This window comes from Tetrahymena thermophila (genome assembly GCF_000189635.1).
Source record: "Tetrahymena thermophila SB210 genomic scaffold scf_8254437, whole genome shotgun sequence".
Lineage (NCBI taxonomy): Eukaryota > Ciliophora > Oligohymenophorea > Hymenostomatida > Tetrahymenidae > Tetrahymena > Tetrahymena thermophila.
In genome coordinates, this window is record NW_002476218.1 from 406,359 (window position 1) to 432,734 (window position 26,376).

A 26,376-nucleotide genomic window follows, 5' to 3' on the forward strand; every position below is an offset into this window, starting at 1 on the left:
GAAATCAAAAATTCTATTTAATTTTAATAATCTGTATTTATTGTAAATACTTTCAAGAATTTAAATTATTTAATTCATTAAATTAAAAAAAAATTATCTATTAATGTTAACTATAATTAGAGTATTTCACATTTTTTATTAACTTAGAATAAAATAAATAATTGTTTCAGTTTAAATTATAAAAAAAGTTTTTTTTAAATTTAAGTTGATGAATTATGGTAAAAAGCGAAGATTTTAAATGTATTTAATCAACAAATATCGATTTGTTTTATTTTCTATAATAGAAAATAATAAATTTAGAAGATTCTTAGTCATAAAATGCTATTCTTCTAATAGATTATATGAATAGAAAATTTAATTTTTACCTAAAACAATTTTTAAAAGTAAAAGCTATTGATTGATCGTACAAAGATCTTCTTTGATAAATTGTGATGGTTTTAATTCAAAAAATTAATATCAAAATATCTATCTATAAATCATTCAATTTACATATGTTTCTTTTGAAAAATTTCAAAAATTAAGTTTTTTAAAATGCTGTTCGCATTTCAGTGATAGAATGAGAAAAATAAATATGCTTTAACTCAAAAATATTGAGTAATAAATAAAAGAAACTTAAATAGGTGATGACCCTTAAATTGAAATATAAATAGGAATTACGTAAAAGGAAAGAGAAGGCGATGGAAATTGTCATTAAATCAAATGACCTTTAAAAAAAAAATACAAATTACAAAAAAAATAAAAAATCAAATATTTTTTAATTTTATAAAAAGAAGAAATCAAAAAATTAAAAGAAAAAAAGAAAGAAAATTTAAAGGAATTAAATAAAATCACTAAATATATTATTAGGACATTTCATCTAAATAATAAATAAGAAAAGGTAAAAAAGTATAATACTCACTCTCTATACAACAAACATTTGCAAATCAAGATATTAATATGTATTCTGAAGGTAAAAATTTTAATTTCTTAGTTAATCATATTCCTAGCCCACGCATTTTCTTTGTACCCTTTTAAAGATTTTAGCAGTTTATCTTTTCTTTATTAAAGTATTCAAATAAAAAGCCATGGTTTGCCCATCTTCTCCTCTAAATAGCTTATTTTTATAAAAATAGATCTTTTACAAAGTACAGGCACTTCTTTTTTAGGATAAGTTAATATGAATCATTCATCCTCCACAGCTACTACAGTCTCAACTAATGGTTAGTACTCTAAGAAAAATTTAAATGGAAACTCTAATAATTTAGCCCCCTCAAACGGGACTTATCAAAATCAAAACATAAACCATAAGGGTGCCACTGAAAAGGAGAATATTGTAAATCATTATCAACGACTTTATATATAAAGTAGCCCTTGCAAAAAGGGTTACTGAGAAAATAAAAGTAAATTAGTTAATCATATGCCTATAAATTAAAAAATAGAAATATGCAGATGGCGAGCCAGTTAAAACTAATTTTTAGAAACCTCAATTTTATGGTAAATAATCCATTTTTTATAAGTTTAAAAAAGAAATTTGCAATTATTGTTCAAAATAAAGTTAAAAAAATAATTGATGCGTTTAAAAAAGAAAAGCTTAAAGCCCATCAGTAGGTTTAAACTCTACAGAGCTAAAATAAAAGATAATAAACTAATTATTTGGAAATGAAAAAATGCCTTAAATTTGAATTGTTTGTTTTATTGAGAAATAGACTAAATATTTTTAATAGCTTTCTTTTATTCAAGTTTTCAAACTACTTCAAAAATTTGAAATTTTATTGATTTTTTGAAAATATTTCATTTTATAAAAAATAGAAGACGAAGTGTGGATTGCCAAGTAGTAATAGCAAATGGCTCTCCTTTAATAGCAATAATAGTTAAATTATTAAAAGAATATGGACTTTTAAGTTGCCCACTAGCAAGAACCTCATTAGCAGTATTAATATTATGAAGATGAATTTTAAAAAGTTGCAGGAAATAATCACAATATTGAAAATTAAAAAGCTCCAGTACAAGAGCCACCACAACAAAAAGAGTAACATAATAAATACATTTATTTCTTCAATTCACTTACATAGCATAGATTAAAATGGCATTATTATCTTGATAGGAATCTAGGAGAACAAATCAAAATTGTTGATAAGAAAATACAAATCTACAAAATAGATTTTTAAATTAAAATTAATTTGCCATTAATTCAAATAAAAAGCCTTGTCTTTAATTAATAAAACAATTCTGTTAAATATTTCTTGCATATTAAAATTAAATATATCTTATTATTAAACAATTAGACCAACCCTTGAAGATATTATGAATTAAGTTGATATGGAGCATGACAGTGAGGATGAGGGTATTTAAGATTATAAAATTGGAGGTTACCATCCTGTACATATTGGAGAAGTTGTTAATAAGCGTTATGTTGTTATTTAAAAAATTGGTTGGGGTCACTTCTCAACTGTATGGCTCGCAAAAGATTTTAAGTATGATACTTATGTAGCTCTTAAAATTTAAAAAAGTGCTCCACACTATCTTGAAGCTGCATTCGACGAAGTTGAGATACTTTAAAAGGTAGCAAGAATGAGCAAAGACCCTGAATGGATGAAGTCGCTATAAAAGTATTATGAAGGAGTAAACAATTATAAATGTTTCTTTATTTAGAGAAAAACAGAATTAATATATATATCTGTTGGATTGAAAGTTTTGAACTTATTTATTTATTATAACATCTTTTTATGAGAAGCGATTAAGTTCTATTAATTTAAATTTTTTCAGAGATAGAATTGCTAATATACCGATTAGATTTACTTATTTTATTCAAATTTTCTATATAAACAAAATAGGAAAAGAGAAAGAGCTTTAATAAAGATGACTGCTAAGTAGTTTAGTTATTGAACAGCTTTGTGTTTAAAGGACCTTATGGAAATCATTTCTGTTTTGTTTTTGAAATTTTAGGAGTTAACCTGCTAGAAGTCATTAAAAGATACAACTATAGTGGTGTTCCTATGCATTTATGCAGAAAAATAGCAAAATAAGTTCTCATAGGTTTAGATTTCTTACATAGATTCTGCGATGTTATTCATACAGATTTAAAACCTGAAAATGTCCTACTTTAGTTAACCTAAGATGAATTAAAGGATATTATTGAAAATGGCTAAATGACAAAAAATTAACTCTTTAAAGAGCGTCTCAAAGTCATAAGAAAGCATCTTGGAGTTAAGGAAGAGGAAGAAAAACCTGTTGAAGAAAAAAAACCTCAATAATAATAATAAGCTAAACCTGATTAAAAAACTAAAAAGTAATAAGAAGATGATGATAATGATAATGATGATGAAGACGGAGAAGATGATGATGGTAATCAAAAGGATGAAGGGGATAATACCAACCTGAAAGAGCTTGAATAAAAGCTAAAGCAACCTGGTCTTACAAAGAAGCAAAAAAAGAATCTCCGTAAAAAAATTAGCATGAAGAAGAGAAAATTATAGGAATAAAAGAATGCATAGCAATAGCCATAAGAATAATAATCTACTAAAGAATCTACAAAGCAAGAAAATTAGGCAGAAGAGAACAAGCCAAGCCAATAAAAAGAAATGAATACAAAGGATTTGTTCTCTTAGCCCGATACTAAGCTATTAGATAAAAATAAACTCATGCGTGGACCTTAGCTTGATGAAAACTTCAAACTAAAAATAGCAGATTTAGGTAATGCCTGCTGGACTTTCCATCATTTTGCCACTGAAATTTAAACTCGTTAATATCGTTCTCCAGAAGTAATTAATTTATATTTTTAAATTAAATTTATTTATTTATTTGTTTTTTTATATTGATAGGTTATCATCGGAAGCAAATATAATACTACCGCTGATATTTGGAGTTTGGCATGCATGCTCTTCGAAATGCTCACAGGAGATTTTCTATTTGAGCCTAGAAAAGGTCCTACTTTTTCCAAGAACGATGACCACTTAGCTCAAATTGAAGAGTTGTGTAAGAAGTTCCCAAAGAGCTTTGCAAAGAGAGGTGAAAAATCAAAAGTAATTTTAAAAATATAAATTTATTTAATTTTTACTAAAATACTTCGAAAAATTAAATAGAAATACTTTGATAATAATGGCAATCTTAGAAGAATACCTTAGTTATAATACTGGCCTCTCAAGTCTGTTTTAGTAGAAAAGTAATTATTGTTTATTTTTTTATTTACATAAATTAAATTTAATATTTTATTCATATCAAAATAGATATCGCTTGAAAGAGAAAGAAGCTAAAGCTTTTGAAGATTTCATGATGCCTATGCTTCACTGCATGCCTGAAAAAAGAGCTACTGCTGAGCAAATGCTCAATCACCCATGGTTGAAGGGTCCTACTACTTCATATGAGTTTAAATAAACTGAATAGGAATATTAGGATTACATTAAAAGAAAGCAAAAACTTATAGATATTGCAAAACTCTAAGGTGAAGAATATGTAGACCCTAACTAAGAAAATAATGAATTATATGATGATGACATCTATGATGGAGATGGTGAAGTAAGTAGCTTGGAAGAATTCGAAAATGATGACGAGTTTTATGGTTACAAGCCAGACATTAATATCAAACTTGTAGATAGATCATTTACTAATTTAGGATACATAGGATATGGTGATGGAATTGATTTAGAAGCACTCGACAATGGTGGAAATTGGCAATTCAATAATGTTTGAAAATATAATTTTGCATAATAATAATAATAATAATAATAATAATAATAATAGCTTTTCTTATTAAGAGGTTCAAATTGATTTCATAAAGCAATTGAAATATAAAAACCAATTTTAAGAAAACAAAAACCAATAAAACTCTACTTAAAAATAATAACAATTATAACAACAATATCAACTAAATTATGAATTTAATTATTCAACAAATAAATAAATAAATATTCCAATAAATTAAATTCTTTTTGGTTAAAATTTAAATAACCAGATTCAATCCACTCAACTCAATTCAACTCAACTCCACACAATTCCTTTCTTCTTTCTCACATTAATAAGTCCAAAAATCAAATATTATTTTTATAATTATATAAACCAATTATTTTTATACATCACTTCATTAAATATTGAATAACGAAATGGGAGTTTGGAAATGTAAAATGAGATGATGGTTAAACTAATTAATTAAATAACTAACATTAATAAATAAATATAGATTGCTATATGATATTGTTTTTTTATACACACTTAAATAAATAAATATTATTTGAATAATTAATTAATAAATTAATTGAAGCTAGCTTCGATAGATAAATAGAGTCTTTTGTATAGTTAATTAGTAAGATAATCAGCTTTTAATTTATTAAATAATAATTGCCTAATTTTATGAAAAATAGTTTTTAATATTTATAGAAAAGAAAAAGATTTATATATAATTAATAATAATGCAAATAAAAGATGAAAACAAATATAATTAACTTATTCTTAAGAATGCACTTATCTTACTCATTCGTTATCAATCACTTATTTCATTATTCTTCTATTTTAAGCTTATATATTATATAGTTAAGTATTATTGGATTGTTTATTTTATATATCCCTATATCATTTGCCTTCTTTGATATTTATAGAAACTCTCTTCAAAAATTATTTTCTTAATTTAAAGTCTCTTTAATTCTTTTAATAAATAATATCTTTTATCTATTTTTTAAATTAAAATATAAATAATACTTAAAAAAAGATTAATTTTTTATTTAAAAGCAATTAAAAATAAAACTTAATAATTAAAGATTAATTTATGCATTTAAATTTCTTTGCTATTTTAGTTTTTATAAGTAATAAATAAAATTTAGTTATAAAAATAGTAATATTTAATTTATTTTAATTTGAGATATGGACAAAAATTTATTTTTTTTTAAATTGAATATTTTAATTGAGAAGTCATAACTATTTATACTATATCCATAGATTTAAAAAATAAATATATATTTTCTAAAGAAAACATAAATGAAAATTTAATTATTTAAAATTAAAAAAATTTAAAGCGATGGGTTTCGATCCCATGACCACCGAATACACGTTCCGGTATGCTTCCACTGCACCACGCTTTATATATTAAGATACATAATTTTTTAAAGCAGGAATATAAACATAAAAAAAATACTAGTTACTTTACATTAATCATGCTTATTTTTTTTATATTTTCTTGAAATATTAATATTTTAAAATTATAAATTATTTTTTTGGCTGTAAACTACACAAAATCTTTTGAAAATGCTTAAATTTATTTATTTATATATTTAAGAAAATTTAATTATTTAGAATTTTAAAAATTTAAAGCGATGGGTTTCGATCCCATGACCACCGAATACACGTTCCGGTATGCTTCCACTGCACCACGCTCTATATATTAAAATACATAATTTTTAAAAGCAGGAATTTAAACATAAAAAAAATACTAGTTTTTTTACATTAATAATGCTTATTTTTATATATTTTCTTGAAACTTTAATATTTTAAAATTATAAATTATTTTTTGGGCTGTAAACTACACAAAATCTTTTGAAAATGCTTAAATTTATTTATTTATATACTTAATGATATGTATTTAATTGTTTTTAATGTCACAAACAATATCTTTAGAAATTAATATTTTAATTTATATATTTTATTTTTAAAATTATATGATAAGATTCTTAGAAATAAATTTAAAGATTAGATTAAAACATACTGAAGCTATTTAAAGCTCAAGTTGTGAAATTATTTTTTAAAGATTTTGAACATAAATGAATGGATTAGACTAATAAATACTCTAAACTAAAAAAGAATTGCATCTTTATATCAGTAAAGGACATACAAATTAAAAAATTGAATTTTTAATTAGCTTGGGAAACGAATAGGAATATCTATGTTTTTATTAAATATATTTGAAATAAAATAAATAGATCTTAGCAAGAAAGTTTGTCTGTAAAAAGAAAGATATTTCAATTCAGTTCATAGATAAATAATTAGCTATTTAAGTATAATTTGTAAAGCAAATATATAAAATGTTTTATCATACATCTGGTTTAAGAACTATTTTGTAGATTCACCCTACTCATATGGGTATGCTTATTGGAAATGATAAAGTCAACCTTAATAATAATGATTTGCTTAAAAAAGAATTAATTGAAAAAGTAGAAGGTAAAAAAAGTAATGAACATGGATATATTATTTTGGTAGTAAATTTAAGATATATGAGCAAACCATTAATTGATTATGATGGCTTTATTAAAGTTGAGATATAGTTTGATGCATTAACATTTAAACCATAACTTAAAGAATATATTGATATCTAAATAACTGAAATCAAGCAAAATCACATTGCTGGTTCTGTTGGCCCTATGAACATATTTTATGTCCCCAATCGTAAGCTTCCTTAACAACTTTAAAAGTAATAATTTTATTTTTAATTAATTATGTTAAATATTAAAAATTGGAATAGTGTATTTGTTTTTTTATATAGATCATGTTTATTAAAGATTATTAACTTATAAATTAGCGAATTAAAAGATGGTAAACTTGAATCTGATGATTTAACCTTATACGAAGGTGATAAATTGAGAGTTTTGATAGAAACTATTAACAATGATAAAATCCTTTGTAAAGTAGATGATGATTTTAATAGTTATTAATGATTTTAGAGTAAGCAAATCTTGCTTTATTTAGCATAAATATGATTTATAAAGATCTTGTCTATCAGTTTTATTGGCAAAAAATATTATTTTAAGTTGAAAAATAAAAGCAGGATGCATTTATATATAAATATATTAACTTTCAGTTGTGAGTGAATTAACTTTTTTATTAATGGTTTTATTGGACATTTGTATATTGTAAAGATAGCAGATGATAGTTTCTGTACTAAAAAATTAATTTTTAAATTCCAAATAAAAACAAATAAAATGAAATATTTCTCCTTCAAACAAAACTATTTAAAAAAATCAATTAAAAATTTCTTACAATAAGGGGTTAGAAGAGATTATTACTAAAAAAATCTAATCAATTTTAAAAGATCAAAAATAACGATTTTAAATGATGTTTTTAAATATTTGGTTTTAAATAAAATAAATAAAGAAGTAAAAAAATTATAAACAAAATAAACGAGCATTAAGCTAAAATATGTTAAATTTAATTAATTAACAAATATAATATTTTAAATATAATTTTAAAATTTATATTAAAAAATTGTAATTTAGTGATAAAGTGAAAGGATTAAATTCTTTTTGTATTAATTTGAAAAGACATGATTGTAAAAATGCTTATCAAAAACTTCGCATTGTTATTTGATAAAAATTAAGGAAAATAAATGAGTTATTTATTTACAGTTAATCATCTCGATTTACAAAGCTGTGATTGTAATTTTGCTATTTAGACAAAAAGCAATATGACTGAATGCATATTTAAATTATTAATTAATTTTTATAATAGTTTGTGAATAGACATAAGAATTATAAAATTAAAAACTATTGTTTGCGAATGACGAGAGCTCCAAAGTGAATGAATGAATGAAAGAAAGAGAGAAAGAATGAATGAATGAATATGCAAATTAATGATTTTAGAAAGCTTAGATTATTATGGATTAATAGAGATTGAATTTAAGAAGAAATATTCAATTTATTTTGAAATAAAAATATAAATATAAATTAATATTTTAAAGAAAGAATAAAAAAAGAAATATGAGCAGAGAACATTCAAGAGACAGAGACAGTAAAAGCCAAAAGAAATTATTCTTGGGTAACCTCTCTAGAGATGTAAAAGATTTGAATCCACTTATTTAATTTAAAATTAGAAATAAATTCGATATGATCCATATATGGTCTGTGATATGTTTTCATTTTTGATGAATGAATAATATAAAAATATCAAATAATCATAAAAAATGCTAACTACCTAACCAAACGTTATATATTTTAATTCTAAATAAATATTAAATAGGTTGAAGAAAGAGATGTTAAAGATCTTTTCGAAAAGCATGGTAAAATCAGTGAAATCAAGATTAAAAAGAAAGGTCCTAACTGTTATGGATTTATCGAATTCGAAGATTCCCGTGATGCTAAGGATGCTCTCAAGGAGTAATTTATATTCTTTTATTAAAAATTTCCTTAAGGCATTATTTTTATGCTTCTAAATATCATTCGCTGCTATGAAAATTTTTCAAGGAGCAGACAGATGTGGTGTACTTGAGTTATTCTAGTTAGAATAATTTATTTTAGATGGCTTTTGCTTTACTTAACCCCTTTTTTAATTTTAAAAATATTCCATGATGGTAGGTAATAAAAATATTAAAAATTGGTTTTATAAAATAGAAATGGTAATTCATTGAAGGGTAAAGAACTCAGATTAGAATTCGGTAATGGCGGCAGAAAGAAAAGAAACGAAGGCTGTTATACTTGCGGTTCTCTCCATCATATTGCTAAAGACTGTAGCAAAACTAGAAGAACTAGCAGCAATGGTAATAAAAATAGATGCTATAATTGTGGTTCAACTAGCCATAAGGTCAGAGACTGCCAGTAAGATTATTTAGTTAAAATAATTGAAAGTATAACGAATGTATTTAATAAAATAATAGTCAAAATAGAAGAAGCAGATCCAGAGATAGAAGAAGAAGATCAAGATCTCGTTCTGACTCTAGAAGCAGTAAACCTTTTATTAAAAATATATAAATCAACTCTGAAATTTGATCATCAAAACAAAATTTCAATAAGTGCAGTCGTCTACAAAATCTTATTTAAATTAAAATGAAATAATGAAAAAATTAAACAAAAATTTTGCAAAATAAAGAAAAAAGCTTGATTTTTGAAAAAAAGATTTTTGGTATATCAACAATTTCTTTATTTTAAGTAGGTGTCTCCCCACAATTTTATTTGCAAAGATAATTTAGATAATTAAGGATGCAATTAATATAATTTCCTTCTATTTTATTAGATTTGTCTGTCTGTCTTAATTACATGATTATAACTTGACATTCAAAATTTTACTTCCTAAGTTTATTAATTATTTCAATAAAAAATATCATTTAAATTTAATATGAGATGGATTGATTTATTCTTGCTTTAACTTGATCAATTACAACCAAAATTACAAAATTAAATTTTATAAAAAAATGAAAGAATTTCGATTTGAAATTTTTATAAAATATTTTAAAATGAATTTCAGAAAAAACCACATTTTCAAATTGTAATTTATTTATTTACCTATTTACTTGTGAACTAACAGGAAGACAAAGAAGCAGATCTGACGACAGAAACAGAAGAAGAAGAGACTCTCGCTCTGACTCTAGAAATAGAAGAAGAAGAAGAGATATGTCTAGATCTAGATCCGCTGGTGACAGAAGAAAGAGAAGTAGTGATAGAGGTGATAGAAGAAGACCTAGTCCTGATAATAGAAGAAGAAGATCAAGCTCAAGAGGTCAAAGAAGATCCGACAGCAGAAGCTATAATAACAGAAATAATAACAGATCTAATTCAGCTGGTTCTCATAAAAATGATAGATCAGGTAGCAATCTCAACAATGGAAACAATCAACCTGCTAACAACAATTCTTATAACAATGGTAATAACAACAATTCTCGTTCTCCCTCCAGACAATCTAACTCAAATTGAGAAAAATTGTCGCTTTATAGAGTAGTAATGGGGAACAATGAGAAAACAACAACAAGTACTGCACCTCCTCTCCATAAATTGATATAAATAAATACATTACTTATATTTGGCTTGTTGATTTATTTATTGATTGATTTGATTGCTTGTCATCCATCTATCTATCCATCTATCCATAGATCGGTCGGTCCTTTCATTCCTTCGCCTACATTAAATCATATTTTAAATAAAGTAAACAGCTTGACTCATTCATTCTAAATTGATTATTTAATAACTTATTTTATTATAAATTATTATTAGTTGAATTCTGACAAACTGCATAAAAAGACTATTGGGAACTCTATTTATATAAATTAATCTATCTAATAAGTTTCTTACTAGTCTAGGTTTAACTGATTATACTTATAAAACTAAATTAATGGTTGCTAAATCGTGTTGTTCTCCTTCTTGTTGTGTTGTTGAATATTATTGTTTCTCTTAAATTCTCTTGTATCTATCTCAATTGAAATCTTGTGTGCTAATGAATACTATCTATCTATCTCTATATATTACTTACTCTTCTTCTCTTCTACTTCATGAGTACCACTTACAAACAAAACGAAAAAGCAAACAAAAGCACAAACAAATGCATATATATATATACACATACACACAAGCATTATTATAAAAGCGGCAATAATGCCTGTCAAGTAAAAAGCAATAAAAAACACCTAAATATACTTATAATATAAATATACAACAAATTATTGTTTGATGAGTTAGTTTATCAACATCAGCAGCTTTGAATTGGGAATATTTTTATGACATTATTTAACTCAATTCGAATGCTTGCTTTTGTTGACAAGCAAGATCTTCAAAACAGGTTGTTTAGGATTTGTTGAAATGTTGCTTTTGTATTTTAAGTGGTACTAGGTGCAGTAGTTAGTAGCAAGATCAATTATTAGAATATTTGACTGCATTTGAGAAGTCTGCTTTCCCCAAAATACTTTGATGGTGCTAATCTTTTCCTCAGCAACTCAATCAAACATTTTTTTTTTAATTTATTTTAATTTTAATTTATTTTTAATTTATTTATTTAAATTTTTATCATGCTTCTTCTCTACTCTGGTCTTCTCAAAAATAATCAAATCCCAGCAATCAATCAATCATACAAAAAACTAACTACAAACTAACTTAAAAGAAAATTAAAAGAATGACTTAGTTAAAAATATTTTTATCTGAAATATAAATAAATAAATGCATAAATCTAAGTGAGTTTTAAATTTGTCTAAACTAAAGGGAGTCAGTCTCAGACGTTATTATTTGATTATTCTAATACTTTATATAAATATAGATAGATTGTTGATTTATTCAATAAAACTTTTATTTATTTTAGCATTTTTTAGGCTTTATTTTAAATGAAATTTGATTGAAAATGTTTGTAATTAATTAGTATTTTGTTTTCAAAAGAAAGCGTCTATTTAAATTTTTCTTGATTTTAAATATGTGTGCAGCTGCTTTTTATTTATTTTATTATATTTTTAATATTATATACAGCAAATAAAACGCGATTAGTTTATAATTGATATCTACTTAATACATTAATGTCATTTTAAAAACATGTTTTATTTTACGTAAGATCGGATTAATTAATAAAAATTAGCAAATGTTCTATCAATCTAATAAATCTTTATTGTACTATTTTTATTTAAAAAAGAAAAAAAATAAACTATTTTTAAATTAATTATTTTTTTTTATTTATTATTTATCTCTTCATTAAAATATAAACTTAAAAAAATAGTAATAGGATACAAATTAAAGTAAAATAAAGAATAATCATCTTTGAAAAAATAAAATTTGATAAAAAGAATGGATAGATCGGATAGGGTAGATTATTAATTTTATGGATTTCATCCATATGATAAGCAAGATAGCAAAGAAGAGTTTATTTAGTATTTCAATTCGCGTTGTGAATGGATTATGAATTAAAATAGTGATGAACTGAAAAATTAATTTATTCAGCTTGAAGAATATTTAAGTTTCATCAATAGTTACAATCAGACAAAAAAAGTAATGAAAAAGGAATTAAATAAAATTGAAAAAATTTAAGTTAAACCTTAAAAAGTTAATGAGGATCTATCATAATAAGAGAAAAATGATAGTAAAGAAAGTTCAAGATATGAAGAAGTATACTAGTATTATGAAGTAATTGAAGAATATTTGAAGCAAGAAAAGCAGGAAGTTATAATAGAAAAACATAAATAAAATGAAGAATTGGAATAAAAGGACTTAATTAAAAGAAAAATTAAAAATCTCAAAGAAACCGCTTTTAAAAAGGCTTGGTAGATTCTTTACTTCAACCCATTATCTGTTTCTGCAAAATAGTGTTTCATTCATCTTTAATTGCACTAGTATTATTTGGAGTGGCTTGAGTTTGTTTTTAAAGAAATAAAGAAATCTGGTGAAATAAATGAGTGTACTATATACATGAATGACTTAAATTTGTAAGATCATATAGTTTAAAATATAAGCGATCATTTATTTGATGAGATAAATGGATGCGATAGTTTAATAGTATATAAGCTAATTCTCAAAAATAATAAATTAAATCATATAAATAATCTTCTTCGTTTGTTTCCCCCAAAATTTACTCATTTAACACTTGAGTTGTAAAATAACTAGCTCCTTGATTGTTCTTTCGCTTAATTCTTAATTTTTGGGAATATCTAAATTCTAACTCTCTACATTGATAATAATCCTACATTAACGGCAAAATGCTTGACCAATTTGGCAAATAACATACACAAAAATTTAGAAGTAGAACTTTTCATCTGTGAAACTCTTTATCAGAATGATGCAATCATAGATTTTGTTGGTAAATGCCATTCGCTAAAAATAAATGATAAGTAGCTTATTTACAATAACTCGTTTCTACTTGAAATCTAATTAGAAAATGTGAACGAAAGCTAATTCCAAAAACTAATGGCTATAATTGTTAATAACATAAATTTTGATTAGCAAAGCCAGCAACACCCAGTTAGTATGCAAGATAAGTTATTTACTTTTTCGAGTAGATAAAACTTCACAAGTAAAAATCAAAAAAGTACATAATTGATCAACTTAGAAGAAGATAACAAGGATAGACGAAACTAGTAAGGTAGCTAGCCATAGTCCTCTAGCCATGTAGGTTAAACCAAGAATAAGTCTTAAATAGACTTAGAAACGAATAAAAAAGATATTCAAAGTAATGAAATTTTAGAAAAAGGGAAACCTGTTTCTAATGAAGAATAAAAAGAGGATGATGAAGAAGAAGATGATTTAGAGTTGACAGAGAAAAAAGATATCATTCTACAAATAAATGGCATAAAAATCCTTGATACTTCAGAAGATTCTCAATTAATAATGAACTTGAGTTAATTTGAAATGAGCATATTTGATGATAGAAATCTCTATTAAATGATAAGTTAGCTCCCTAAGATACCTACAAACCTCTAAGTAAAAAACTATAATGACATGCAAAAAAAAGATAAGTAAATAATAAAATTAATTCTATCAAGAAGAGAAAACATTATTACAATTAATGAAAAAACATACGATATGAAGACTTTTGTTATAAATCTTTCTCATTTTACTGAGGTTGAGCATGAGTTGGTCTTCTTGATTTAAAATCTTTAGCAAAATACCTCTATTGAAAATTTGGAAGTTTAAATCACCTCCTCTTCAGATAATGCAGACATTATTCTCAACAATCTGATCAAATATTATGACAGCTTAGAATCTCCTAAACTCAAAGAACTAAAAATATCTACCGATATTACCTAAGATTTGTTTTTGATTTAAAACTTAAACAGAAAATATACACTTGCTGTAAATTCATAATTGCCATTATATAGAAAGCTCTCTGATAATATTATTAGAGTAGACAGCGTGGCTTATCAATAAGGATAAAGTAAATAATTTAATTTACAATGAAGTATAAAAATGTTTAATTTAAACACTTTCCTTTCAAACAAAACCATTTAACCAATTATCAAATATTTAAATAATAAATTTGTAATCTTTTTCTATTTATATTATTTTGTTTGTATTTTTTAAAAATAAATTTATTAATTGAATACAAAATTTATCAAAGTTAAAAAATATAAAGAAAAAATACATATTAAATTAATAATTTGTAGTTTAATTTTTATATAAATTTTACCTTTATTATTAATTCACTATTTTTTTTAAATTAAAGTAAAAATTTTATGCTATTTAAATTTTATGATTATTTTTAATTTATTTTAAATTTTATTTGTTCAAAAGATAAAATTTTAATTGATTTATTTTTAAAAATTATTTATTTAAATATTTTTAATATAATTTTGAATAAATAATATTTACTTTTATTATATTTTTATCTTTTATTAGTGATTTAAATTAATTTTATCTTTGTAATTGAAAGATTTAATTAAAATAATTTTTATTTAGATTGTTTAGTTATTTTATTATCTAAATACTCATTTTACAACAAAAATTAATCCTAGTAATATTAAAATAAATGCATGTACTTATTAAATTATTAACGATAAATTTTTAATTAAACTATATTTAGTTTTTGAGGTGATAATTATGCTCGAAAATAGCTTTGAAAGCAATTATTTCAACATTCTAGAGAAATATCTATGAAATTAAATAATATTTTGAGCTAACTATCAAAAAAAAAAACTAAATTAAATTACATATAAATCTTTACTCTTAAATAATTTGCAAATTTATTATACTTTTAAATTATTTATTAGTTAAGAAGATAATTTTTAATTTGCTTTTTATCGGTAGTAATTAAAGTAGTTTTAATTGGTTAATGAATAAAATATACTAAAATACTTTTTAAATATATTTAGTTTTTTTGATTTATTTGTTTTGTTTAATGTACTTTTTTTGGTTAAAAATATTTTTTTCTTCTTTTTATATTTTTAAGATATTATTTCTCAAAATTTTAAATATGATAATAATGATTATTTATTTATTTACTTATTTATTATTATTTTTAGTATTTTTATTTGATTAATTATTTTTATTTATGAATTTTTTTTAAAAGCTTTTTTTCTTTTATTCTCATTCATATATTTTACTTTATTCACTATTTTAAGAGTATTGACTATTACTAGACTGCTTTCTATCAGCATGTTTTGTATCAGTAGTAGAAGAGCTTTCTTTTCTTATTTTTTTAGCTAAGTCTTGCAGCTTTATCATACTTTGAACCATTGTATCGTCATCACGCTCATTGATGAATCTACTGAAAAAGTGCACAGCTTCAGAGTTTTACAAGTTGAAGGTAAATGTGATTAAAGTGTTTACATTTTATTCTTAAATTATGGGTTAGTTTCTTGGTATAGCTTATTCTTATTCAGGATCTATTAAAATTGAATCCTCTAATTCAGTGTTCTGAATATCATCACTGAACTTCTTTAAATTCTAAGATTTTGCTGAATTTATAAAATTAATACTGCATCCGCTAGCATCTGAAAGAGAACTAGGTTCTTTTTATCTTTTGTCATCATACTAGTCTTTATTCTGACCATAATTATTCAAGCCAATGTACTGAGTAAACAACTAATTTGGAGTTATCTATTTGCTTAACTGCTACTCTGATAAATTTTAAGATTAGCTCATATGACTTTTTTATAAGACATTATTGTATTCTTCTGAGTCATCATTTTCACTTTCTCTTTCAATAATTTCTTTCTTACTTAGCTTCGAATTACTTTTTTTTCTCTAGCTAAAATTACTCTGCTCTAAATAAGAATTATTTTGTTAATGAAGTGTATTTGGGAGAGTTTCTTATCCATCATTCTATTAATTTTATTTAGCATCTTGTATAGCCTTAGATTCTTCCAAGCTAAGTAAGCCAGAATGAATTTTATTCTTTTGTTCCTCTTTTTATTGTGAATTTATTTTGGTTATTTAAAAAAATTCTTTTTCTGATTTTTCATCACAACTACTGCTATCATCTCTATTACAATCTTCCTCTTCTTAAATATATTCATTAAATTTCATTCCTGAGTTTGAAATATCTGCAAGCTTATTTAAATCATCTGAGGAATTACTTTATCCGCTTTTTGATAGCTAGTCTGAAGATTAAACTAAGTCTTTTCCTGAAAAAAACTTGCCTAATTTTGGTAAATTATTATTGATGTTACTGTTGTTACTAAAAGTGAACACTTTTAATTTTTCTTTAACATCATAAGGCGATGCCTAAATAGAACTTTGAGATTGTATAGAAGAAGTCATGTTCCCACTATCAATTTACTTAATAAATACTAAGCATTCCCATTTTCCAATCATATTATTTTTGTTTTTATCAATAAAATCATAGCAGTGATCTTTAGGATCATAAGAAGTTCTTGTTATGTATATTCTTTTATTTTCTATCTCTGTTTTTCTTTCAGAATAGAACGATATTCTATGATTAAAATTATATCTATAAGTTTCACACACGTAGTCATGAATAGACTGTACTCCATATTTTTCTTTCTTTTTAGTTGGACTGCTCTTTTCTTAATTAGATCCTGGAGATGGCAGAGTATAGCAATCTAGAAGCTTTACATGTAAATAAAAATAATTATATAAATGCCTTTTTAATTTATCAAATAAATTCTTTTATTTCATTTGAAGTAAAAAATAATAATAAATTGAATAAAGGAAATTTACTAATGTATCCCATTAGTTGCGTTATGTGACTATTAAGTCAAGGCATTCTTTGGGATTAACAGGCAAGACAACACTCATTTTTATGTACTAAATTGGAAATGCGTGCTAAAGAATAATTTATCTTTCTTTAAGGTGATAAACAGTTTTCCACTAAATAAACTAATCCTCAAGGACATCTTTAATATTTTTTGTGTTAAAGTAGTTTTTATCTTCTTCTTTTTAATAAATTTAGAAAAATTTTCAGACTTATAAAAACCGAGTGAATTTTATTTCAATTTGAAATATTTTTTTTTATAATTTACCACAATCTAAATAGCTAAAACTCAAGTAATTTGATTAGCTAAATCTATTAGTAGAAGGTTCATTTTCAAATTTATGTAAATGACAACTACTTTAGACTTTTTTTAAGGTAAGGTGCTTACTTGACATAAAATTCTCTATTTCATTTATGGTTTTACCTTTCATTTACTTAGTTTTTTTTATTTAATATTTTAAAAATTAGCTTCATTTTTAGAGTCAAGAAAAAATTTACAAGAATCTTTCTTGTTTGTAAAAGGTATTTGACATCTTAAGTACCATACATTCTTTTCATTCCCTCCAAGTATTTTGAAATTAATTTAAGTGCTGGTTATTTGCAAGATTTTTCACTTAAAATATGCTATTCTGTAATAAAATAAATTAATAAATCAATAAACGTAAAAATTTCATATTTTAATAAAGCGTTTTCATTTTTCACGCTCATTATTTTTACCTAAATTGATAGTTTTTATGTTTGCAACACTTATTTCTTAAAATATTTTAGTAAATAGCTCATAGCCTTTGTTGTTATATTTGAAAAATTTGTTAGATAGGGATTTTAATTCATAATTTAATAAATATTTACTTTAATTTTTCATGCATTCCATAATATTATTAAGAATTTCTAGGTTTTTACCACAATTAATGTGCTATAAAGATTATTCATTAGTTTAAGGATCAGTGTAGATATCTAACTGACCACATAACTACAATAGCCCTTTAAAGTTTTTATTGCTACTAGAATAGGTACCCTTATTTTTAATTTTAATAATGTGTAATGTAAAACATGAATGATTAAAATTATAAAACTAAATTTAGAAATTAATTTGGTTTACTTCCATAATTAATTTGATTAAGTCGTAATCTGTGATAGGATTGTTCATAGATATCATGTCTCCGATATTTCTTTTATATATAAGTTAATTAAAGAAATAGTAATGAAAGATACTCAATAAATTTTATATCTTTTACAATAAATCCGAATTAATAAAATTAATTTTTGTATTATTTGATTGATTGATTGATTGATTAATTAATTACGCGATAGCTAGTATTATAAATCAAAAATATTATACACTATCGTAAAATATCTTTTTGGGAAATTTTAATTTCAATTCTATTTATTTATTTAATTCATAAACCTAATTATTACTATAAAGTCTTGTTTAAATTGTCTTTGTTTGTTTGGGCCTCTTTGAGGAGCTCTAAAATCTTTTTTTCATGGGACACATTTGTTTAGTAATCTATAATTTTTTCTACAGAATCTGCTTAGTTTTCTTAGCTAGGACTTTCTAAGAGGATCTTAAACTCCTAAAATTTTTCTATTTTAAATAGATTTTAAATTAAAAAAAACACTTGTTTAATGAATAATTTAGACATAATTGATTTTTCTAGCTTTTCTAAGTTGCTAGCTAAATGATTAGAGTATATGATCAGAAATATTACCACAAATAAATTAATAAATACTTTCAATTTCTTTTTTTAAATTCAATCAAACAATGAAGTTAGTTAGTTACCTAGTATCTGGAGAAATTAAAGAAAAGGATAGACTGTTTAACCTCTATTAATCTCATCAAAAAAGTAGTTTATAAACTCTTATTAATATTTAATAAAATGCAACATTTTTAATGAGCTTGAATGAGATAAAATAGAAAAATTTTAAATACCTTGCAATTAGTTCTTTCGTTTTAATATATTCTCTTAACTGAATCTATTAAATATTATTTTTTCTAGCAAAGGTGCATTTTTATAAGTCTCTACTAGCTATTATTTTAAAGAATAGAAAAATTAAATGAAAAGTCTTAGTGATATGTATCAGTTTTCAAATTTTTTAATCTTCTTTGCAGAGCAGACAATATTTTTTGAATTTTTAATTAGAAATTACCTTTCTTTGCAATTCCTTGAACTCGCTAAATCTTTTTTCAATAGTATAACTCTATACCCTAGTTGTTACCTTTATTTTGTAAACCTATTAATTTATAAGAGTTATATTATAAACAATCTTGAATATATTGACTTTTTTTTAATCAATAACTTAATTTAATCGCATTAAGCAAGCTTAACATGTAGTAACTTTTATTTAATATAATCAAAATAAGATTTATTACTGTATATTACTTCTTTGAATCCCTTTAAATATCTTTAGTGTCATATATTTCTACTTAAACAATCAATTTTTTACTTATTATACTTTGATAAAATTTTTCATCTTCTTCAGAGAGAATGAATGGAGAGGACTACTTAAACGCTTCGAAAATATCTGCTTTCTAAAGTTATAACTATGCCTCTTTTTCTTAAATATTCATAGTTAATTTACTTGAAGTAAAATCCAAGATATTGTTTCTTAAATCGTACTCTAGATTGCTGTTTAATATTAATTAATTTATTGATTGTTTGTAAATATCTAAGATTAATTCAATTTATTTTTTATCTTATCCCTTCCTCGCAAATTTCGTATAAAAAAACTCAATTTTTTATATAATAAATATGTTTAATGTACTCTCTGTCTTTTATATAAGAAATTGGCAAAACTAAAGGCGCAATAAATTAATATAAATAACACAATTAATAAATTTTGTTTCTTTACTTGCTTTTCTTGTTATTTAATTAATTTTTTTAGAATATTTTTTTCATTATTTATCAATAGCTCTCTCTCATTATAATCTTAAAGGGTTCATCTTTAATACTAAATTTTATCAATCAACCAATTAATTAATAATTTGTATAAAATTAATATTATCCTCATCTAAAATTTAAACAAATGATATTAATCAAAAGTATTATAAAGAAGTAGAGCTAATTAATTTGCTAGCTTAGCAAAAAATTAATTTTTCTAAGTATTCAATATAAAAATAAACATTATCTTTTTTAGAAGTAAACAATTTTTAAATGGTTAGCTATTATAATCAGTATTATATTTGAAATCTAAAATTTATATAAAAGCTAACTGATTCAATAAAACAATAATTTATATGCCTTAATATAATATTTCTTAATATATTAAATACCATCAAAACTTTAAAAATAAATTTAATATTTTTATTTTTTATAAAGTTTTGATAAATTCATTTATCCATTTTTAAATTTAATTTGCAAAAAATAAATTTTAAAAATAAAAAGTGTAATTTAGAAGTTTTTTACTTAGAACATTCCTAAACATAAACTCTTTAGATTTAGAAACTGTAAGCTCATTCTTTTTCTGAATTTATGAAATAATTGTAAATATTAATATTTAGATTTTTAAAATAAAAAAAAAGTAAAACTTATTAATTCTTAATAATATATTATTTAAATTTATGATGATAAAGTTTTCAAAAAAAACATTAAATTTATAATTATAATCATAAACGATGCATATTAATAAATAGCTTAAGATTTTAAGTAAAAAGCTATTTCGTATAGAAGTAATTATTAAAAAATAAAATAAAATAATTGTTTTATTATTTAAATTAAGAAAAATTTTGTAATTAGAACCAACTTTTAGACAGATATTTTATTCATCTATTTTCTTAGAACAATTATTATATTATTAAAAATTTCAGGCTTTTTTTTAATTAATGATTATTTTTTTTTAGAAGTAATAATGAAGTAAAATAATGAAATCTTTTTTTCATAGATTGAATTATTTCTTGATAATTATATAAATTCAATTAGATATTTTAACTATAAACATTTTTCATGCTTTTTTGATTAACTTATTATTAGAATAAATTATTTAGTAAAATCATAAAATGTTTATATCTCTTAATATAGTATTTTTTAGATTAAATTTTTATTTCTGGTATTAATTTACTTTTTGATTGTTTCATTTCATGAAAAATTAATTGTTTATGATCTTTATTGAAAACATAATCTAATAAATTTATTTTTTTAGTATTTATTTTTAAGTAAAATCATAAAGTAAGTGTTTATAAATTTTAGATTTTTTAATTAATGATTGTTTTTTTTAGATATAATAATGAAGTAAAATAATGAAATCTTTTTTTAATAGATTGAATTATTTCTTGATAATTATATAAATTCAATTAGATATTTCATCTTTTAACATTTTTTATGCTTTTTTGATCAGCTTATTATTAGAATAAATTATTTAGTAAAATCATAAAACGTTTTTATATTTTAATATAGTATTTTTAGATGATATTTTAATTTTGGCATAAATTTTCTTTTTGATTGTTTCATTTCATGAAAAATCAATTGTTTATGATCTTTATATGATACCTATTCTAATTAGTTTATTTTTTTAGTATTAACTTTTAAGTAATATCATAAATTAAGTGATTATAAATTTTAAATCCTATTTATAGATTATTTCCTGTATAAATATTTTAGATTGAACCAATAAATGATAATCATTAAAATTCTATAAAATTTTCTATGGATAAACAAAAATTTTTGTATTTTTGTGTTTATTTTTTGCTTTTTACTTTTAAAAATTAATTTTATATTCAGTATGAAATAAAAAATATTTTAATTTGCTTTATCATTTTTTGAATAAATAAATTATTTTTTTTAATTATTAGTTTTTTAATTTTTTTAAAAATAGCACACTTTTTTATTCAAAAAAACTTTAATCACATTACTTCTGTCTGTCTATCTTTGATTTGCTTACTAATTAAGTAAATATCTATAACTTTATTTTTGCAATTAATATTTACAGACTAGCAAGAAAAACAAATATTTAATTCCTAGCTCATTTTATTAATGACACTCAGTAATTAATGAATAATTAATTTTTTCTAGCTTGTCTTTAAAAATGGCTCCGTATTATTAAATATATGAAGTAGAAATAAAAAATTTAGAAAATCTAATAGAAGATTTTTAATTCTAAAATGTCCACAGAAATATTTAGAAAAATAACAACTATATCACTACTTTAATTAAATAAGTAAAATAATCAATCAATATTTTCAGAATCTATGCATATTTCGAATTAATTGGATGCATCTGATATCTCCTTAGACCTGTAGTGATGGAATATTTGTTCATAATCGAATCTTTTATAAGGTAAGTAATCTTTCCCTTTCTAGTAAAACCCCCTTCATAAATACGTCAGCAAAGTCCAAGATATGAGAAATAATTTATATAATAAGATCAAATTTGATAAAAGAAATCAAACAAAAAGTAAACATAAAATAAATAAACAAATAAAAACATCACCAAACAAAAATGGAAACAAAGCTTAAACCTACCAGAGACTTTACTGACCTCAAATATGGAGAAGGTTTCGGAAACCATTTCTGCACAGAAGCACTTCCTGGTGCTTTACCTAAGGGATAGAACAGTCCTTAATAGTGTCCTTACAACCTTGTTGCTGAATAATTCAGTGGCACTGCTTTTACTGTTCCTCGTGCTTCCAATCAAAGAACTTGGCTTTACAAGATCAAGCCTTCTGTCTGCCACACTCCCTTCAAGCCTTGCGACCCAACCAAATACAAATATATCAAAAATAATTTCCTCAATGCTGAAGAAATGCACACAACTCCTAATCAATTAAGATGGAAGCCTCTCCCCTATAATAAAGCTGAACCTAAAGATTGGGTTGAATCACTTGTTACAGTAGCAGGTGCTGGAGATCCTTAAATTAAATAAGGTATTGCTATCTACCTTTACTCTGCTAACAAGAATATGGGTAACACTGTCTTCTACAATTCAGATGGTGACTTTTTAGTTGTTCCCTAAGAAGGTACTCTTTTCATTACTACTGAATTAGGTAAAATGACAGTTGGTCCTCGTGAAATTTGCGTTCTTCCAAGAGGTCTTAAGTTCTCTATTGATCTAGAATAAGAATCTCGTGGATACGTTTGTGAAGTCTTCAAGGGTCACTTTAAAATTCCTGATTTAGGTAAAAACTTTTAGAATTTAGAATATTTTAAAACATTTTTGATTGCATCCAAAGATTTAAAAAAAGTAAAAAATAGCAAATATGTTTTTAAGCAAAGCAAAAACTCTAAAAATAGAAAAACAAGCTTTCTCTTAATTAGAGTTATTAGTAAATAAATACAAAGATGGAATTAGTATAGCTCTAAAACAAATTCATTTTTTATTAGTTTAAAAATTTTGAGTAAAAACAACAACTGATTTTATGAGAAATATTAAATTTTTTTAAAATTGCTGGACATTAATTATAAAATATGTAAAATAAATAGGTCCCATCGGAGCTAATGGTTTGGCTAATCCTAGAGATTTCTAAGCTCCTGTAGCTTGGTATGAAAATGTAGAAGCTGATTTTACTTTACTCAACAAATTCTAAGGTAAAATGTTCTAAAGCACTACTAAAAGTTCTCCTTTCAATGTAGTTGCTTGGCACGGTAACTATGCTCCTTGCAAGTACAACTTAGATAACTTTAACACAATGAACACTGTTTCTTTTGATCATCCTGATCCTTCTATTTTTACAGTTCTTACTTGCCCTACTGATGAACCTGGTGTTGCTGTTTGCGACTTCGCTATCTTCCCTCCAAGATGGATGGTTGCTGAACATACTTTCAGACCTCCCTACTATCACAGAAATATTATGAGTGAATATATGGGTAATATACAAGGTGTCTATGATGCTAAAGAAGGTGGATTTGGACCTGGATGTGGTTCTCTTCATAATATAATGACTGCTCATGGTCCTGAAACTGATGTTTTCCACAAAGCTTCTAACTCTGAATTATCACCTGTTAAATATCCTTATGAAAACCTTGCTTTTATGTTTGAAAGTAGCTATTTCATTAACACTACAAAGTTTGTTATGGACGATGTCGTAAATGTTGATCACGACTACTTCTAATGCTGGTAGAAACTTGAAGATTTAAAACTTTAAACAAATTGAAGAGTGAATTAGTGAGTTAATGAATGCTCAAATATTAAATAATTTATTTTTATTTCTTTTACTGTTTTCAAACTTATTAATATAATAAATGTATGTGTGTATTTTTAGTAAAATTTAACCTTTACTATTTACTTTTTTATTTCTAGATAATAATTTACTTGAGTTTTTTTACTAAATATTTACTCATTTATATAAAGTTCATATTATTTCTAAAAATATCTTTAACAATTCAATGTTTGTTACTAACTATTTTTTTAGAAATTAGAGCAATTAATACATTTAATTGGTGATACTTAAAAACTTAAAATAGCAAATATTTCATATGATGTTCAAAACAAAAATTATAAATTTAAAATTATAGAAATAAGTAATAAAATGAACATTTTATAATCAAAAGTTAATTGCTTGTTATCAAACATTCTTGATTAGAATTTGGATTTTAGAAACTAAATACTATGAAAAAATACTGAATTTAATTTGAAGAAAGTTATGCTTTGTATTTTAATTATAATTTTTTTGGCGTTTAGAAAAACTTTTAATTATTTTTGTTAAAATAATAATAATAATAATCTTAAAAGCATAATTAGTTAGTTAATTAATAATAAAGCTACTTAAATTATATTATCAAGTCTTAGCCATAAATTTAAAATTAAAGCCGAAGATATATTGTTTGAATTCAGCAAAAGAAATGGATAAAAAAGTTTGTAATAATTACTATTGGATAACTGAATTTATTTTTATTTATATAAAAAAATAGCTTCAATATGAAATGCAAAAAGCTGAAAATGAGCAAAATGATATGTTACCATTTATGGATGATGAAGGTGAATTGGCTAAAAAATGTTTAAGCAACATAGATTCTGTATAAAAGTTATAATTTAAAAATGAATTTTAACTAATTATTGAGTACTTATCAAAAAAATAGTGGATGAAGGAGGAAGATGTAGAATTTTTTAACAAATGCTTAAAAAAATTAGGGTTGTGTGAAAGAAAAGGATTAGATGGATAAATAATGCTTTATCCAGTAAAATCAAAAGAACGCAAATTAGAAAAAGAAGAGTTCTAAGAAATGATGAGTAGATTATATACTGTAAAAACTCACCATAATTAATTTTCTCATGTAACCTCAATAAACGATTACATTATTTTTTATTGAAAAATCTTTAAACATTTTAAAATAATATGTTAGCAAAAATAGATAACTTATTTATTTATTTAACAAAAAAAGCTTAATAAAGCTGCTATTGAAGAAATCGAAAAACAAAAATAGTCTTCAAAAAAGATGAATTCAGTATATAAGTAATATAGTAAAAGTGTACAAAATTCAAAAATGAGTAGAGCAAAAGAAGGTAATAATAATATAAGATAAAAATAGTCAAAACTAGATAACCAATCTGCTCTTTATTGAATATTTAAATATTTATATAAATTGAATTTGAAAACATTCCATTTTATAGTTTTAAGAATATTTATTAAATTTATATTTATTTAGTAAATAGACTTTAATCATAAACCAATTAAAAAAAATATTAATTGAATTTTTTTCAAAAATACTACTTTTTTTCTAACTCTTTATCTCTTTTTTAACAAATAATTTTTTTAAAAAATAGCATAAACCTATTTGAAAAAAACTTCAAATATGTTATTAATTTCTACTTAATCTTAAAAAGTTACAAATTTCTTTTAATTTTATCAGAAATGTCACTTGGCTATACATTTATATTTTTATTTTTATGATACTAAAATTTTATTTTTATTTCGTGCTTCTTTTCAAAAATATCTTCTCTAAGATCAACCCAATAATTATAATGACTAAATTTAATTACATTATAATAAATTTACTTGAGTAAGGATTATAGTCGTTGTTTAAGTTTTTGTTTTCACTATTCCAATCTTTTATATCAGTCTGAAAATTATATTTTTCCTAAATTAAAATTTATAATTCTAATTAAATTAATTATTTTTTTTTGAAAATACTCTTGATTTGCTTTCCAAAATCTTATTTTTACT

General features: G+C 23.1%; 7 protein-coding genes across 7 annotated transcripts; 6 read left to right on the top strand and 1 right to left on the bottom strand. All coding sequences in view use genetic code 6, as the record gives it.

The window, feature by feature from the left end:
* Positions 1-708: 708 nt before the first annotated feature.
* Positions 709-4,668, top strand: TTHERM_00446150 (Serine/Threonine kinase; the record flags this gene model as incomplete). The annotated part of the gene is made up of 9 exons (XM_001023379.3): positions 709-949; positions 1,113-1,312; positions 1,419-1,473; positions 1,789-2,008; positions 2,265-2,601; positions 2,814-3,740; positions 3,801-4,001; positions 4,062-4,141; positions 4,206-4,668. The coding sequence occupies exons 1-9, from the start codon at positions 937-939 to the stop codon at positions 4,666-4,668; spliced, it is 2,496 nt and encodes an 831-aa protein (XP_001023379.2). The 5' UTR covers positions 709-936.
* Positions 4,669-6,986: 2,318 nt separating this feature from the next.
* TTHERM_00446180 (RNA polymerase Rpb7, amine-terminal domain protein) lies at positions 6,987-7,616 on the top strand (the record flags this gene model as incomplete). Its single annotated transcript, XM_001023380.3, has 2 exons — positions 6,987-7,372; positions 7,481-7,616. The coding sequence occupies 2 exons, from the start codon at positions 6,987-6,989 to the stop codon at positions 7,614-7,616; spliced, it is 522 nt and encodes a 173-aa protein (XP_001023380.2).
* A 936-nt stretch (positions 7,617-8,552) lies between these two features.
* On the top strand, positions 8,553-10,580 carry TTHERM_00446190 (RNA recognition motif protein; the record flags this gene model as incomplete). Its single annotated transcript, XM_001023381.2, has 5 exons — positions 8,553-8,729; positions 8,914-9,050; positions 9,285-9,488; positions 9,548-9,615; positions 10,195-10,580. The coding sequence occupies 5 exons, from the start codon at positions 8,553-8,555 to the stop codon at positions 10,578-10,580; spliced, it is 972 nt and encodes a 323-aa protein (XP_001023381.2).
* Positions 10,581-12,425: 1,845 nt separating this feature from the next.
* On the top strand, positions 12,426-14,528 carry TTHERM_00446210 (hypothetical protein; the record flags this gene model as incomplete). The annotated part of the gene is made up of 1 exon (XM_001023383.2): positions 12,426-14,528. The coding sequence occupies one exon, from the start codon at positions 12,426-12,428 to the stop codon at positions 14,526-14,528; it is 2,103 nt and encodes a 700-aa protein (XP_001023383.2).
* Positions 14,529-15,653: 1,125 nt separating this feature from the next.
* TTHERM_00446220 (PX-SNX-like domain protein) lies at positions 15,654-19,852 on the bottom strand (the record flags this gene model as incomplete). The annotated part of the gene is made up of 12 exons (XM_001023384.2): positions 15,654-17,138; positions 17,250-17,464; positions 17,552-17,717; positions 17,782-17,912; positions 18,001-18,066; positions 18,133-18,298; positions 18,383-18,452; positions 18,700-18,868; positions 19,064-19,141; positions 19,214-19,310; positions 19,432-19,515; positions 19,655-19,852. The coding sequence occupies 12 exons, from the start codon at positions 19,850-19,852 to the stop codon at positions 15,654-15,656; spliced, it is 2,925 nt and encodes a 974-aa protein (XP_001023384.2).
* A 2,863-nt stretch (positions 19,853-22,715) lies between these two features.
* Positions 22,716-24,366, top strand: TTHERM_00446240 (homogentisate 1,2-dioxygenase; the record flags this gene model as incomplete). The annotated part of the gene is made up of 2 exons (XM_001023386.3): positions 22,716-23,391; positions 23,696-24,366. The coding sequence occupies 2 exons, from the start codon at positions 22,716-22,718 to the stop codon at positions 24,364-24,366; spliced, it is 1,347 nt and encodes a 448-aa protein (XP_001023386.1).
* Positions 24,367-25,054: 688 nt separating this feature from the next.
* Positions 25,055-25,774, top strand: TTHERM_00446250 (hypothetical protein; the record flags this gene model as incomplete). Its single annotated transcript, XM_001023387.2, has 4 exons — positions 25,055-25,066; positions 25,124-25,228; positions 25,292-25,486; positions 25,595-25,774. 4 exons carry the CDS (start codon positions 25,055-25,057, stop codon positions 25,772-25,774), a joined length of 492 nt encoding a protein of 163 aa, XP_001023387.2.
* Positions 25,775-26,376: the final 602 nt, after the last annotated feature.